Source organism: Bolinopsis microptera, chromosome 9 (assembly GCF_026151205.1).
Source record: "Bolinopsis microptera isolate Bmic1 chromosome 9, MBARI_Bmic_1.0, whole genome shotgun sequence".
Taxonomy (NCBI): Eukaryota; Metazoa; Ctenophora; class Tentaculata; order Lobata; family Bolinopsidae; genus Bolinopsis; species Bolinopsis microptera.
In genome coordinates, this window is record NC_087080.1 from 6,502,029 (window position 1) to 6,516,241 (window position 14,213).

At 40.5% G+C, this 14,213-nt stretch overlaps 1 protein-coding gene and 2 long non-coding RNA genes across 3 annotated transcripts; all 3 read right to left on the reverse strand.

Annotated features, from left to right (window-relative positions):
- Positions 1-604: 604 nt before the first annotated feature.
- On the reverse strand, positions 605-14,213 carry LOC134820579 (multidrug resistance protein MdtL-like). Its single transcript, XM_063831035.1, has 3 exons — positions 13,990-14,213; positions 12,644-12,767; positions 605-1,835 (listed from the first exon to the last, which is right to left on the reverse strand). The coding sequence occupies exons 1-3, from the start codon at positions 14,144-14,146 to the stop codon at positions 845-847; spliced, it is 1,272 nt and encodes a 423-aa protein (XP_063687105.1). The 5' UTR covers positions 14,147-14,213; the 3' UTR covers positions 605-844.
- On the reverse strand, positions 5,520-6,066 carry LOC134820581 (uncharacterized). Its single transcript, XR_010160904.1, has 3 exons — positions 5,990-6,066; positions 5,775-5,844; positions 5,520-5,622 (listed from the first exon to the last, which is right to left on the reverse strand). It is a non-coding gene; the product is annotated as an uncharacterized LOC134820581 (long non-coding RNA).
- LOC134820582 (uncharacterized) lies at positions 10,812-11,358 on the reverse strand. Its single transcript, XR_010160905.1, has 3 exons — positions 11,282-11,358; positions 11,067-11,136; positions 10,812-10,914 (listed from the first exon to the last, which is right to left on the reverse strand). It is a non-coding gene; the product is annotated as an uncharacterized LOC134820582 (long non-coding RNA).

Below are 14,213 nucleotides of genomic sequence, written 5' to 3' on the forward strand. Positions count from 1 at the left end.
CCAATCTACTCAATCGACTGGTTGAGCAACATTACCGAAAATTAAATTATTTAAATATGTGTAATGTATGATACTGCTTAACAATTGCATTCAGCTTCGAAATTATAAATACTTAATTACAATATATTTTCTGTCGACAAGTGATTAGCACCATTTCACGATTAGAACTTTCATCTTAATCTGATTTTTTGTTGTTGGTGGTCATTATTCTTTTTAGGAATATAAAATCTTTAAAAATCTGTACCCATACGACGAATTCTTGGATTTCAATGAAATCCATATACCATTTGAAAAGGTAGTACAATGAAATTTTCATTGTACTACCTTTTCAAATGGTATATGTTTACCACTCCCAGTGGTAGTGGTAGTGGTAGTACCACCGCAGTTTAGAAGGTGCTTATCTCTGACACTGTAATTGCACGAGAACTTTTTGTGTTCTGAGGGGAAGAATCTTTGAACTTTTTAATTGAATTAATTACATTCTGGAATGCTTTTTATCTCAAAATTATCGTTTCATTTTCTACGTTTCATGATCCAAATATTTTAGACATAAAAGTGCGATCACACTGAGACATTTGATTCTCCTGAAATAAAACCATCTTATGCCTTGTCGAAAAATTGTGCAAAAGTAAAATTCTACCACATACCATAACCAATAACAATCTAATAATTGAATGTTAGAATAATACTGAAGAAAAAGAACTTTAATTGATAGGTTCTGCAGTATATTTTTGTCCATGTCATTAGCGTTAAAATTTCAGCGTATGGGCACCCGGCACTCAATCACAATGAATCTGTCCGAATAAATGTTTCACTTTTGAGTTTGTTTTCTGCAGCATGTGATCTATCGTACCTCAGTCATCGAGAGCACGATCAGTATCTGTAGAGAACTGACCACAATCGCTGTAACTTTAACAGATAATAGTGGTGCAAATGAAACCATAACAGTTCCGTTCAGTCCGATACCGTAAGCGATACTAGAACCTGAAGCCAATCCCGAAGCTCCGAAGTAATCCGCGTCGTATAAAATGTAGGTCGCGGCCATTGCAGTGATTCCAAACAAGAATTTTACGATGAAGTTGGTGAGGATAACCACAACAAGGTTATCTTGCGCAAGCATCCCAGCAAAACATCCCACATTCACGACAGCAACGATCAGCTGCAATGTTCTAAAACAAACGAGGTGTCTGACATGGTGAACAAATAATCGGCCAGCTACCGCTGCAAAGGTAACCAGAGCCAAAAGTAAAAAATCTAGTCCCTGAATAACGGTAGTAGAACAGTCACTATTTGATCCGACCTCATCAATCTTTAGTGCCTGGATCAAATATGGAACTAGAAGAATTGTAAGCCAGCCCTGAAACGAGTTCACTGCACAGTATAATCCGAGTTTTGTTGTCCTGGCAACAAAGTTAGGTATTTTTTCCTCCGTGTCTGAGTCCGAATTCGTCGTCAGATCTTGTGCTTGCTGGGCATCCGTCTTGTTCAAACAGAAATGAAGCATAAAAATAGGTGGCACGAAGATGGGCAATGAAGTAAAAAGGATGAAGGTTCTCCAGCCCAATACTTCTAGAAGCAAATATGCCAGGAATGCACACCAAATACCTCCAGCAGTGTATACTAGTGAAGCTATCAGCATGATATCAGCTAGTATTAACTTGCTGGAGACGAGCTCTGCGATCAGAACGGTGTGTATGGAGAGGTTGAGACCAACACAGAATCCTATCAGAGCTCTAGAGAGGAGGAGGGTGGCATAGTTAGCCACAACAGCACATACAACCGTGCTCACTATACTGAGGTAGAGAGATAACAGACTCAACTCTCTTCTTCCAAACCTACCGAAGTTAGATTATAGGGTGGTTCTCAGGCGTAAATTAAAATTAGGGGTCGTTCACATATTACGTTATCATTTTTTGGAACATTTTTACCCCCCCCCCCCCCCCCCCCCCCCCCTCCGTAATCAGTTGTACACATAGCTATTGTGTCAAAATTGCACTAGCATAATCATTCGGAAACCCCCCCCCCCCCCTCAGCTGATTACGTAATATCAGTAGTCAATGACTAGACAGGGTTATTGAAAATTACAAAGAATGCAATGGCGTCTGGACTCTGGACTTGAAACCAGCTAATAGTACATTTCATTAATGCCCTCTGAAAACCATAATATGTGAACGACCCCTTAGTAGAGACGAAATAGAGTAGTAAGACTAATAAACAGTTAAACTTAAACATTAATTGCGATATTAAAATTAAATGGGGTCTTCAGCCCGGCTATGAGTAATATTGGCACTATCCGTCGCGGAGTCGAGTCCGCGGCGGAGCCGCCGGACTCCGAGCGGACTCCAGCGGAGCCACCGGACTCCGAGCGGACTCCGGCGGTGCTCCGCCAAAATGTATTTACAGTGGACTCGAGTACATTTTGGCGGACTCCGAGCGGAGCCGAGCGGACTCCGAGCGGACTTTAAAGTCCGCCGCGGACTCCGAGCGGCTCCGCGGCGGCTCGGTGGAGTGTCCGCCGCGGACTAAGCCACTAGGCGGACTCCGGTCCGCCGCGGACTCCGGCGGAGTGCTTGGCGGACTCCGCCGGACCTCTCCGCCAGACTTGAGTCCGGCGGAGTCCGGCGGAGCTTGGCGGAGTCCACCAGCTCGGCGGACTCCGCTCGGAGTCCGCCGGACTCCAACAGAGTCCACTGACTTCCGACCTCCGTCTTCCGACCCTCGGCTAAATTTGTCACGTGACATACAACATAGCATTTTGCAATATTGTGGTCAGATGAAAAGGTCGCTGCGCTAGTGATAAACCTTAACCATTACCCTCACAATGTCAATAGTGTACAACTCTAGTCCTAACTTTGACCCTATAATGTATAAACGTTGACCCTAACCCTCCACCAAACCGTCCGCAGCGAAATATCAATGTCATTGACTGGTCACGTGACCAAAACAATTTTTGTCATATTATCTCATATGGGGAAGCGTTTTTAGCAAGCAAAAATACGTCGACCATCACAGGACGACGCCAGCCAGCACTCTCTACGCTCTTCGAGCTCCGATCGTCCTGTGACGAAGTAAGGACGAAGCCTGAGGTCCTCAGGTAACGTCGACCACCGATTGAAAATTCAAAGATTTTTTGACATAAAGGTCAAATGTAAAACTAAAATCTTGATGTTGATTGATTGACGACGTCAATTTTTGAGCACAGCGCGAGCGCATGCGGAAAAGGACCGCGTAGCTAGTCAAGATGTTGATAAATATTTGGCTTGTGGCGTGATGTGTTGCTCTAACTATAGCCCTCTCGCTTGCAGTAGCGCGCGACCGCTGGAGGCGGAAATGACCTGGTTAGCTAGGTAAACGCGATGTGCCTTGTAGGATGAAATCCTACTAGCTGACGCCACTCGCAGCTGTGCTGCTCGCTGTACGTCAGCGATCGAAATTTATACGCGTATCCCCCGTTAAGATGTGCCACTCGACGCGCCACACAATTTTTCTTGTTGCTCGTTGCACGTCGACGAACAACGAAGCTCGTTGCGACGCGACGCGCAATGAGCTGCCAGGCTAGGACATCCTGGTCCAACAAATTTTGGCGAGCGATTTTCTCCAAAAATTTAATGAGGGCGCCGACTTCCACTCTGGCTAGGTTTCTTCTTACCCAGCGCGGCGGGTCGGGTACTCATGTACTTGATTATTGAGAGTACCCCATCTTATGAACGATAGTTACTGGGCCGCGCTCAGCCGGTCATTCCGCCTAATCTCTAACAACATTAAAGCCTGGGGTCCTCAGGTAAGAACGATAGATGAACTTACAGTTACATGTTACAATATATTTTGAAGTTTTTGAAGTATATTATATGTATTGATTATTCTGTGGCAAATAAAATTCTCTTTTTCTTAAATTCTCTTTTTCTTAATTCTTGTTCATTGAAATATTACCGCCAGCGAGGAGCTGCAGCTGCGACTGCAAGCCGTGTTACCCACTTCCCTGTACTGTATTGTGATCAGCATGAGTTTAATCAAAGTAATGTGTATCACTCGCTTCACTCGATCCGAAATTAAAGTATATAATCCTACAACGCCAAGCTAGTAATAGAGTTTTATGAAAGCACTCTGGCCAAGTCAGTGGATTCTTTTTACCTAATTTTACCTCATCCCATTAAGGAACGCGCGCTGGGTAACAAGAAACCTAGCCAGAGTGGAAGTCGGCGCCCTCATTAAATTTTTGGAGAAAATCGCTCGCCAAAATTTGTTGGACCAGGACGATGTCCTAGCCTGGCAGCTCATTGCGCGTCGCAACGAGCTTCGTTGTTCGTCGACGTGCGACGAGCAACAAGAAAAATTGTGTGGCACGTCGGGTGGCACATCTTAACGGGTGATACGCGTATAAATTTCGATCGCTGACGTACAGCGAGCAGCACAGCTGCGAGTGGCGTCAGCTAGTAGGATTTCATCCTACAAGGCACATGCATCGCGTTTACCTAGCTAACCAGGTCATTTCCGCATCCGGCGGTCGCGCGCTACTGCAAGCGAGAGGGCTATAGTTAGACTTAAAGCAACACATCGCGCCACAAGCCAAATATTTATCAACATCTTGACTAGCTACGCGGTCCTTTTCCGCATGCGCTCGCGCTGTGCTCAAAAATTGACGTCGTCAATCAATTAACATCAAGATTTTAGTTTTACATTTGACCTTTATGTCAAAAAATCTTTGAATTTTCAATCGGTGGTCGACGTTACCTGAGGACCTCAGGCTTCGTCCTTAATTCGTCACAGGACGATCGGAGCTCGACGAGCGTAGAGAGTGCTGACGTCGTCCTGTGATGGTCGACGTATTTTTGCTTGCTAAAAACGCTTCCCCATATGAGATAATATGACAAAAATTGTTTTGGTCACGTGACCAGTCAATGACATTGATATTTCGCTGCGGACGGTTTGGTGGAGGGTTAGGGTCAACGTTTATACATTATAGGGTCAAAGTTAGGACTAGAGTTGTACACTATTGACATTGTGAGGTGTTAAGAGGCGTACTCGGATTTTAGCACGACAACTTACTTAACGGCCTATTTACTGCTCCAATTTTCCATGACTTCTAGAGATTATTTATTTCTTATATTTCATTAAATTGTGATGGTATTAATTTAACTACGTATAATGGGCTCCTTTTAACTAGAGTATGGATATTCAGGTTCCGATATTATGGAATACCTCCCGGTTTGAGACTCACTCAGGGCATAGTTCAAACCCAAACTCTCAGTGTACAATGGTAGATTTATGACAGGAATTTATGTTATAATTATGGACTTCGAACTTTCAGGTTAATTTATGTCTAGAGTTTTAACTTCGAACTTTTAGATGAATTTATATCTGGAAGATAACCAATTAAAACAAGGGAATATGGATTGTAAAATAATGCAAGACCAATCCAATAGTACATAAAATAAGTGTTCAATCTCATGGTAAAGTCCGTTACCCTAAATCAGTTGGGTAGCTGGGTGATCAATGGAAACTGGTGTGTATTGTAACGGGCTGGCTGACTCTCTCTCTGGACGATGGACAGGTAGCTGCTATATCATGGCTACGTTCCTTCAATGCTGCCAACGAGGGCAGAATCCGTGGGAGGGGAATGTCCTAGAAAGGGACAAATTATTAGCAAATGACGGATTAATTAAAGACAATAATATACTAACTAGGATAAAATTAAACAAGATAAAGTTAAATTAGAATGAACTGTAGAATACTAAATATGTAAGAACTTATCAATAAATGCTCAAATGACTTACGAGGTAATAATGTAGGTGCTGCTAAGGTTAGGACAAGCAACCAGGTAGGATAGGCTCACCACAATATTACCTAGGAAGGTATAAACCTATTAGAATTTAATTACTAACCAATCGGGAATGACTTTAGTATTACGAACAATGTGAATCAATAAATTGGGAATAACATTGCTATGAACAACATCTAATGAATGGGTTACATAATAATAGAACAATACCTCGAGCAACAAACTTCCTAGCTCAGCGGGAATTTACGGAAGTGACGGGAACCAATTGCAATGTTCTGGTGACTTCTGGCGGGGAAGAAAGGATAAGTATTTTAGTCGCATAATATACTAAGACTTTTGAACTCATGGGATTAATCTTAACCTAATTATGCATGATACTGATACAGTCTTTAGGAACAAAATACTAAGGTCAATCATTTAAAATAAAAGATTACAAACCTATTTATGAAACTAGTGACGTGGGAGAGAGCGCAGCATACTAACACCCGGGCCGTGTAGGGAAAACCAATCATAGGAGAGGCGTTCGGGAAAAGGCTAAAGGCAGACGGCCCTGAGAATCTTGTGTGTTCATCTTTTGTAGTCTAGGTGTTCTGTGGAAGAGGAGCTCCAGTGGAAGAGGCGGTCCACGCGTTATCCAGGAGAGTTGCAAACAAACAGGTTATTGCAAACAGGTTATTGCAAACAAACAGGTTTAATAATACAAATACAGGTTTTTTAAAACTGGTTAAAATATTGTTCCACTAATTGATGAATTCAATAACTCTATTACCCCAATAATTTCTTTGTAAATAATTCTAATAACACTAAATGTCCTTTCTGACCAATGGCTGCAGTGTTCTGCAAACCTCTCGAATCAGATCTTAATCATATAAGTGATCACTTAATTCATCTTTATGAAACCTAATGCCAAGGAATTAAACTGGAATTAAACGCAGCATACTGGGGTTCAACTTAACTTCTAGTTCTGAGGTACTACACACGTCCCTAACATGTCCCCGATCGATTTTAGGACGTCCCCGTCATAACAACCCCATCTATAATTTAAGAACTTTATAAAATGATGCCCTTTCCTTTAATCGTTTTTTAAAAAAAATCGTACATTTAAAAAACTACTCGAAAAGCTAACTATCTTTTCTTCAAAACAAACTCTAAATTCTTGGGCATAAGGTTTGATAAAATTTAATATAACGGGTGGATCTGGATTTCTAGGAATATCCGGACTAATTAAATTTGCACAGAGAATTTCGGAATTTCTAAGAAATTTAGAGCCACTAATGCCATTATCAGGAATTAAAGGATTTCCAGGAATCTGGTATAAATGTTGGTGTGTCATGATTAATATATACAGACTTGTTGCCACAAGCTTCAATAAATTAATTTTTTAATAAAAGAAAAAAAAAAGAAAAGAAATATACATGCCCACAACTTAATACCTATAATTAAAGTCATTGTCCTCGTGGTCATTGTAGTGGTCATTGTAGCGTGCATCTTGGCTGCTGAAAGCCATGTTGTCAAAGTTGTTGGACTGTTGTCCATAGTAATTTATGTTAGGTAGTCCGATGCTCACACGTGATCCTTGGTAATTGTATGGGAGGTTGAGGCCATTATTGTAAGCGGGAGTATCGGTATTTGGGTTTACAGGCTGAACTTCACGTGGTACGACTTGGCTGATTGCATTAACAGATAGTAAATCAATAATAGTGTTTAACTTATTGGTCGTGTCATTAATGTCCGGTGTAACGACTGTATCCACAGCGTTGACAGCTTGGGTCCTAGATAGGGAAGCGTTTTTGCAGTTGATGAGAAGGTCTGCCCTCTCTAAAAGTTGTTCATTTTGTAGCTCAGGTGTTTCTCTAAGTCGGGCACTGATATTGGCATCCTGTATGTTATTTATGAAGCTATCTCTTAGTGCATTGTCCCTCACAAGTACTAACTCGTCTCCGGGGTAGGCCTTCTTAGCAATGTTGTACAATTTAATATAGAAAGCTCTCACAGACTCATTACGTTGGCGCAGGGTCTTCCTCAGTGAAGACTTCGACTCTTCCCTATTTCCTCCTCCGATCCCTAATTCTCTCCTCAGCACTATCAACAATTCCTCAAAGGTGATCTCTGGTCTTATATGCCTCTCCACCGCGAGTAGACACTCATCAGATAAGCAATTTATGAGAATGTGGGGTATCTCGTTATCTCTAGCTCCGATACTATCGACATAGCTCTGGAAACGCCGGATGTATAACTCTAAGTCATTGTCCATTCTTAACAAAGGAGGTGCTCGGAGAAATTGAAGTGGGGCTCCTTGATTAACACGATTTTGCCTAGGAGGTATCGGAGGTTGAACTTCACCCTGTCCAATATCGAGGATGTCATTATCACGTTCGGCCATTCCTATTTATGAATATTAGAGGTAATTACTTAAGCTAATGTGTTCAAATAATGTATAAGAGCATTGCAAAAAAATTTTTAACTATTTGTAAGCATCATGTGTACTATATGTGAAAAGAATGCTAGAGAGATGCAGGATTTTGGTAAGAATAGGCAGTTAACTTAAATTCGCGCAACTCCGGAAGTTTTGGAATCTTACTCGGTGAAACTTATTCCACAAGGTTGCAAACTTAACGCGAGTTGAGGAACATTCACACAATGGTCACCAGAGACCTAATTGCGGAGTTACCCCAACAAGGCCTTTCATGGCAGTCTACTTCCAGACTGGAACTTCGAAACACCTAACTTCTTAACTTAAAGGCGCAAAATTCCAAGCTTCAACAAACAAATAATTTAGAATAATCAAATAGCAATAACTACGGCTGATGATCAATAACTCCATTTTCGTTTCTTGCTATTATGATACTTTATAGTAATGACACGTTCATGACCGATCAAATTTTTATAGTGCATTTTCTCACAAAAGCATGGCCTCAAAATATCTGCAAATAATTATCTATTGAAATGATTAAATAGTGTATGTGGAGCTATTGAACATCACCGGACAATGTTAAAACTTGTGTTGTGCGAATTTCCCGGTCTACATTTCTAAAAATAACTATAAGCTTCCAACTACACGTAAAAATAATCTTGACTAAAATTTAAGAACAATAAACTAATTTGGCTATTCTTCGATCAGCCGAATCTACTTATAGTTACACAATTCAAAACACAGCACAAAAGGGTTTGCTGCTTAAAAAAAACAATATTCTAACTTATTTATTTTCGCTACAACATCTGACCTTGCAAGTTCTCTCAACTTTGTTCGTAACTAAAAGACAGGCGTTATCCTTCTTCACACTCTGTATAATACTTGAATTACTGCAGCTGCTGACCTGTCTCAGTATTCTGCGGAAACTTCAAGATAAAAAATAATAATACTGCCTAATGCAGTAAACAATCAATATGCATTAATAACTGTGCAGCCACCAGCCAACACTCACAACTTAAAATACCCTGCATCCAATAAAATTTGTATCCCTTATCTCCCAACATATTTCCAACTATGCCAACTTTAACCAATATACCCTTTATCAAATCTTATATTACTCGTATCATCTCGTATCATCTCAATTCATCTTCCCCATCTTCACGTCCGCATACCCTATTATACTAAATCATCTTTATTTCTAAACAACAACCCCTTCATCAAATCTCCCTCTGTCTCATCATAATTCAAATATCTTCTCTTCCTCACGTCCGCATACCCTATAACGCTAAATCATCCTTATTTCTAAACAACAACCCCTTTATCAAATCTCCCTCTGTCTCATCATAATTCAAATATCTCCTCTTCTTCACGTCCGCATACCCTATAACGCTAAATCATGTTGCCAATCTTAGTTTCAAGGTTCGAAGGGTCGTACTGGATCTGAAGTGTTTCTAACCACCAAGCGCGCATTTGGCGGTATCACAACACCCAAATAACAGATAAGAAGCCCATCTACTAATTAAAACTAACGCCTTGTCAACAACCATTATAGCACCTCCTCCCAATAAACTTCACAACATCTTCTAAACCCCGTATCCCTTTAGCCGGCTAATAGTTTATACTGCAGTTTAATATATCTCCCCATAATATACTTGTCTCACATTTCAACATCTCATAATATTCCGTAATCTTCTCAACTTTATCATCTCCTCTCATCATTCCCATATTTACCCAATTATACGGCCGTATATTACCTATGGTATTTATCACCACTTTCCCTTTCACATCATCATCATATCTATGACTACTCAATATCATCACATCGTCATCTCATTTACCAAATCTCTTCCCAATTCTCATCATCATATCCCTCTTGCCCAAATATCCACTTCTACACTAAACCATTATCTCATCATCAAAACTTCTCTGTTGTGGCTTCATCATTCTATGGTGATGGCTGCAACAACTACTATCAATGTAAATAAACAAATTGCACTAACGGTGCACTAACAAAAAAAAACAAGTAAACTAAAGTTTGGCGTCTCTTCCAGATTTTTGAAATTTTGCTACCAAAATTTGTACAGAGAGAGCCGCATTAGGGCTACATTGTTAAGAGGCGTACTCGGATTTTAGCACGACAACTTACTTAACGGCCTATTTACTGCTCCAATTTTCCATGACTTCTAGAGATTATTTATTTCTTATATTTCATTAAATTGTGATGGTATTAATTTAACTACGTATAATGGGCTCCTTTTAACTAGAGTATGGATATTCAGGTTCCGATATTATGGAATACCTCCCGGTTTGAGACTCACTCAGGGCATAGTTCAAACCCAAACTCTCAGTGTACAATGGTAGATTTATGACAGGAATTTATGTTATAATTATGGACTTCGAACTTTCAGGTTAATTTATGTCTAGAGTTTTAACTTCGAACTTTTAGATGAATTTATATCTGGAAGATAACCAATTAAAACAAGGGAATATGGATTGTAAAATAATGCAAGACCAATCCAATAGTACATAAAATAAGTGTTCAATCTCATGGTAAAGTCCGTTACCCTAAATCAGTTGGGTAGCTGGGTGATCAATGGAAACTGGTGTGTATTGTAACGGGCTGGCTGACTCTCTCTCTGGACGATGGACAGGTAGCTGCTATATCATGGCTACGTTCCTTCAATGCTGCCAACGAGGGCAGAATCCGTGGGAGGGGAATGTCCTAGAAAGGGACAAATTATTAGCAAATGACGGATTAATTAAAGACAATAATATACTAACTAGGATAAAATTAAACAAGATAAAGTTAAATTAGAATGAACTGTAGAATACTAAATATGTAAGAACTTATCAATAAATGCTCAAATGACTTACGAGGTAATAATGTAGGTGCTGCTAAGGTTAGGACAAGCAACCAGGTAGGATAGGCTCACCACAATATTACCTAGGAAGGTATAAACCTATTAGAATTTAATTACTAACCAATCGGGAATGACTTTAGTATTACGAACAATGTGAATCAATAAATTGGGAATAACATTGCTATGAACAACATCTAATGAATGGGTTACATAATAATAGAACAATACCTCGAGCAACAAACTTCCTAGCTCAGCGGGAATTTACGGAAGTGACGGGAACCAATTGCAATGTTCTGGTGACTTCTGGCGGGGAAGAAAGGATAAGTATTTTAGTCGCATAATATACTAAGACTTTTGAACTCATGGGATTAATCTTAACCTAATTATGCATGATACTGATACAGTCTTTAGGAACAAAATACTAAGGTCAATCATTTAAAATAAAAGATTACAAACCTATTTATGAAACTAGTGACGTGGGAGAGAGCGCAGCATACTAACACCCGGGCCGTGTAGGGAAAACCAATCATAGGAGAGGCGTTCGGGAAAAGGCTAAAGGCAGACGGCCCTGAGAATCTTGTGTGTTCATCTTTTGTAGTCTAGGTGTTCTGTGGAAGAGGAGCTCCAGTGGAAGAGGCGGTCCACGCGTTATCCAGGAGAGTTGCAAACAAACAGGTTATTGCAAACAGGTTATTGCAAACAAACAGGTTTAATAATACAAATACAGGTTTTTTAAAACTGGTTAAAATATTGTTCCACTAATTGATGAATTCAATAACTCTATTACCCCAATAATTTCTTTGTAAATAATTCTAATAACACTAAATGTCCTTTCTGACCAATGGCTGCAGTGTTCTGCAAACCTCTCGAATCAGATCTTAATCATATAAGTGATCACTTAATTCATCTTTATGAAACCTAATGCCAAGGAATTAAACTGGAATTAAACGCAGCATACTGGGGTTCAACTTAACTTCTAGTTCTGAGGTACTACACACGTCCCTAACATGAGGGTAATGGTTAAGGTTTATCACTAGCGCAGCGACCTTTTCATCTGACCACAATATTGCAAAATGCTATGTTGTATGTCACGTGACAAATTTAGCCGAGGGTCGGAAGACGGAGGTCGGAAGTCAGTGGACTCTGTTGGAGTCCGGCGGACTCCGAGCGGAGTCCGCCGAGCTGGCGGAGTCCGCCAAGCTCCGCCGGACTCCGCCGGATTCAAGTCTGGCGGAGAGGTCCGGCGGAGTCCGCCAAGCACTCCGCCGGAGTCCGCGGCGGACCGGAGTCCGCCTAGTGGCTTAGTCCGCGGCGGACACTCCACCGAGCCGCCGCGGAGCCGCTCGGAGTCCGCGGCGGACTTTAAAGTCCGCTCGGAGTCCGCTCGGCTCCGCTCGGAGTCCGCCAAAATGTACTCGAGTCCACTGTAAATACATTTTGGCGGAGCACCGCCGGAGTCCGCTCGGAGTCCGGCGGCTCCGCCGGAGTCCGCTCGGAGTCCGCTCGGAGTCCGCTCGGAGTCCGGCGGCTCCGCCGCGGACTCGACTCCGCGACGGATAGTGCCGTAATATTAGTATCACCTTCACTGACCTGTCAGAGAGGTGTCCAGATATAGTAATAGATATTGTCAGTGTGAGGTAGAGGATACAATCTAGAAAATTCTTTTGGAGGTTTGTTAGTCCTAGGTCACATGACACCTCTTGTGTTATCACTCCTGGGGGAGGGAGAGAGTTGAATTGTTACTTCAGAAATCGATTAAAAATAACAAATCAAGTTTTTCTACTTATGAATATATTACATATTTGGAAATCAAGCGTAGGATATTGACAATTGAGAGATGAAGCATCTTACTATATATAAAGCGAGACGATATATATATATATATATATATAATAAATAGTTGTTGTTTGGTTTCCCAAAGAGAGTGCTCGACTGCAGTTAAGCAGGAGCATTATAATTCGAACAATTGAAACAAATCAAATTGGCGGGCACTGATGATTGGTATTGTTTTTATACATATCATGAAACGGATCGTTTGCCCGCCAATTTGATTTGTTTCAATTGTTCGAATTATATATATATATGGATATATGGATTCGTGCCATTTTACTGACACCAGGGCATCAACTTTAATGCGACCTTCCGCAAAAACCGTAAAAGATATACAAAAAATTAAAAATTGGCCAAGGAATAAGAATTTTAATGCCCAAAATTTGGACTCCCAAGTGGTGTCAAAAACGCAAATTAAATAGGTAATTCATATCCTGTCATCACTCCTGGAGTAATGGATATTATATGTTTATTTCAATAAATATGATAATCAATAAATTAGAATAGAATCTAGTCTTCTTTTCAGCTCACTCTTCAGCAACCTCTTCCTCTACATTCTCAACCTCATCATCAACTTCCTCATCTTCATCATCAACATCATCACCCCTGTCTTCATCGCTGGTGGTGTGTGCGAGATTTAGGTCCAGTTCGTCAACAGGTATTGCTTTCTCATAATACCGTCCTCTGTGTCCTCTCACTGCAATCAAAACTGTTTTAAGTAGCTCAAATCGCAAACGACGTCTAAGATTTGCCATGATGAGGCTTTTATCCTGGCTGGTCTTGGCTGCCAGAAGTGTTGCCACTCGATAAATAGGTAATAATTATTTTATTCTCTCGAGTCTTGACACCATTTTAGGGTAGACGGGTTCCTGCTAGTAAATCTAAAAAGAGGGCTATTTATTAATTAACTGCTGCTGCTTTTGATCGACCTCTTGATTTTGAGTAATAAGCAGTTTTTACTAAAAGCCTGATTAACTATCAAATATATTATATCAACTATAGTTGTCACTGATGATATCATACTTTCATGATTGAAACAATTGTTTGACTTAACCCATCGTTTCAATTTGTAATATCAACTATATATATTTATTTTAATAATTTACCGGGCAAGTATATTTCCACTCCATCCCCCAGATGAATTAACGAACCAAATACGAGAAGTAGTAAGTCTATTTTAGTCCATGATTTGCTTTCATTTTCTTTTTTCACCAAGCAGCTTTGCTCGTGCTCATCTTCTATTTGGAGCACGGATTTGGACATCTTGACTCTGTCAACTCACAACTGTCTTGCTTCCTTTATAGTTTAGTTTGATAGAAAACGATCAACT

What these genes read in the sequence shown, in the direction of transcription:
- LOC134820579 (XM_063831035.1), bottom strand. Translation starts at nt 14,146, where the DNA reads ATGTCCAAATCCGTGCTCCAAATAGAAGATGAGCACGAGCAAAGCTGC. An exon ending in AGTGGAAATATACTTGCCCG is followed by an intron (nt 12,768 to 13,989) that starts GTAAATTATTAA and finishes TCCCTCCCCCAG; the next exon opens with GAGTGATAACACAAGAGGTG. An exon ending in TCTGGACACCTCTCTGACAG is followed by an intron (nt 1,836 to 12,643) that starts GTCAGTGAAGGT and finishes TAACTTCGGTAG; the next exon opens with GTTTGGAAGAAGAGAGTTGA.